The sequence below is a fragment of the Myotis davidii genome, unplaced genomic scaffold (assembly GCF_000327345.1).
Source record: "Myotis davidii unplaced genomic scaffold, ASM32734v1 scaffold1477, whole genome shotgun sequence".
NCBI lineage: Eukaryota > Metazoa > Chordata > Mammalia > Chiroptera > Vespertilionidae > Myotis > Myotis davidii.
Window position 1 is genome coordinate 178,600 of NW_006288182.1, and position 2,543 is coordinate 181,142.

Here is a 2,543-nt window from a genome sequence, read left to right on the forward strand (position 1 = left end):
TCCTGCTACTCACAGTGCCTTGGTGCTATGCACCTCCACTCCGGCCCCAGTTTAGCCCTAATCTAGCATCTGCATCTGCCTCTTGGACATTTCCACCTTCATTTACTGCTGCCTTCTTCAACTCAGCATATCCCGAAGCAGGCTCCTTATGATTAGGGTGGACAGTGATGGTCATGGGACCTCTGAGGACAGAAGACAATGGCGGGCATGTGGTGACAGAAGCTTCACACAAGGCCTATGGCTCATGGGTGGCTTGGCAGCTTTAGAGGAGTGGCAGGAGGTGGACAGTTCATAGTTCCTTGGGAGAGTAGTGGAGAGATGGCCTGGCCGAAGCAGAAACTCCCTTTGTATGTAGTGGGTTTGTGTGTGTTTGGGGTGGGGTGAGGGACTGTGGAGGAGGAAGCAGATAGAGGGCATTGAACACTAGTGCACAGAGACAAGACTTTATCTAATGAGTGATAGGGAGCCACTGCAGGAGTGGGAGGGGAACAGTGAAGGTGGTGATGGTGTTTGATCCAGCTACAGTGGTCAGGATGGAAGGGAGGTGAGGAGACATACCGTCCAGCTCTTGGTACAGTGGTGAGAACAGAGCAAAAGGAGCAGAGGTAGTGTGGTCACTGTGTGAACCAAACACTGTACAGAGCACTCTGATGCCTTGCTCCTCTGTCTGAGCATTCCACCACCTACAGTACTGGGATGAAAAAGAACTGATGTTGTGAGTATTCTCCCCAACTGGACTGGACTGTCCCAGAGAGAGAGACTGTCTCATCGTGTGATCTTGTATTTACTGAGTATTGATTGCAGGGGTTCCCTACCAATATCAATGGACAGAAGTGTCATTTCCTTGGCATAAATAAGGAAGGAGGGGGTACTGATTTGGGGGAGGAGAGAAGAGGTTTGGTTTAGAGAGGCTATTGTCAGGATATGCACCAGGAACCTTTTCTTTACAGACCTGCTACTACACACCCTATTTCTTGGGGTTCTTCTCCTCCAAGATGGGCTCTAGAGACCCCCTCTTCTGTTATCTTCTCCCCTTTCAAAAACAAAACCTAGCCCTAGCTGGTTTGGCTCAGTGGACAGAGTGTTGGCCTTTTAGACTGAAGGGTCCCTGGTTCAATTCTGGTCAAGGGCACATGCCTGGGTTGCAGGCTCAATCTCCAGTAGGGGTTGTGCAGAAGCCAGCCAATCAATGATTCTCTCTCATCCCTGATGTCTCTCTCTCTCTCTCTCTCTCTCTCTCTCTCTCTCTCTCTCTCTCCTTCCCTCACTCCCTCCATCCATCTCCCTCTCCCTCTCTGAAATAAAAAATATATTTAAAAAACGAACAAAACCTATCAAACCGAAGAAACCAAACCAGCACATGGACCTTTCCTTACTTTATGGGTTGCACTGCTCTGGAGAAATGCAAGTAGGCTGTTAGAATACTCAGTGTAAAGATATCCCAAAGGTTCTTGAATCTCAGAAAGTTAGTCATTGCTCCTGATCTACACACAGTTCCTGCTTTCCTTTCATAAATGATAGCCAGATATTGTACAGCTCCTTTTTCTTCAGCCTCTCCCTCGCATTTGCTTTTGAACATTGGTTGTGGTGAGGGTCTCTCTCTTTTTCCTATTAAGTTCCTATAGGAGAAAATTAATCGGGAGGATTTCTATCCTCTGAACCAAGCTGGGAAGAGCAGGATAATCTTAGGGCAATTATCCATAATCTTTTTTGGAAAATCCAGTAAAAGCAATGGCATCTGTCCTCAGAAAATGCCTGAGCCCACACAATTATGTATACAATTTTGTTCTTGGGTTTTATGGATGCCAGGTTAAACACCTCAGATTTAGAAAAGCATCAGAACTTGACAAGCCCCTAACAGATAATCGCCTTTTACTTTGTCACTATGCCCACAGCTCCTGCCTGAAGAGTCACTGAGTCTCTTTTTTCAACAATGCTATAAACAGGCTACACAGGGCTTCAAACTTCACATGCCACGGGGTCGGTACTGGCGGCATCGTCTTTGTCCTGGTAACTCCTCATTCCAGCATCCTCAGGGTTCCCAGGGGGTAAGAGTATCCAGACCCCTCCAAATCCTACCTCCACACTGGAAATCCTACTGTCTTCCCCCAGTCACTTCATTAGGTGCTCAATAGATCTCAGTAACCTTATATTCTGTCCTTTCTTTTCTCTTACCCCAGAACTTCCCAGCGTTCCTAGTGAGTATGCTGGGTTGGTGGTCCGCACTGTACTGGAGCCTGTATTGCAAGGATTGCAGGGTTTGCTACCTCCAGCCCAGGCCCCTGCCCTTGTCCAGGCATTGACAGCCATCCTGAGTGCCTGGCTTGACCACATCCTCACCCATGGGATCCGGTTCAGGTGGGGAGAAAAGAAAGTAGTGGCAGGGGGATGAATGGAACTGGAAAAGGGGAGGGGATAAGTGGGGCAGAGCAGTTTAGAGAGACCAGAGGGTCAGGTGATCACATTGTACCTCGGCCTTCAGCCTGCAGGGGACACTGCAGCTTAGACAAGATTTTGGAGTGGTCCGAGAGCTGTTGGAAGAA

The 2,543-nt window shown here is 48.3% G+C and overlaps 1 protein-coding gene across 1 annotated transcript in view; it reads left to right on the forward strand.

Annotated features, from left to right (window-relative positions):
* Positions 1–2,543, forward strand: part of CCDC142 (coiled-coil domain containing 142) — a gene marked incomplete at its 5' end in the record, with an annotated part of 6,729 nt that overhangs the window by 2,785 nt on the left and 1,401 nt on the right. The window contains 3 exons of the mRNA XM_006760035.2: positions 1,896–2,010; positions 2,181–2,358; positions 2,483–2,543. Coding sequence (XP_006760098.2) covers positions 1,896–2,010; positions 2,181–2,358; positions 2,483–2,543 — 354 coding nt within the window. The remainder of the gene's footprint in view (positions 1–1,895; positions 2,011–2,180; positions 2,359–2,482) is intronic.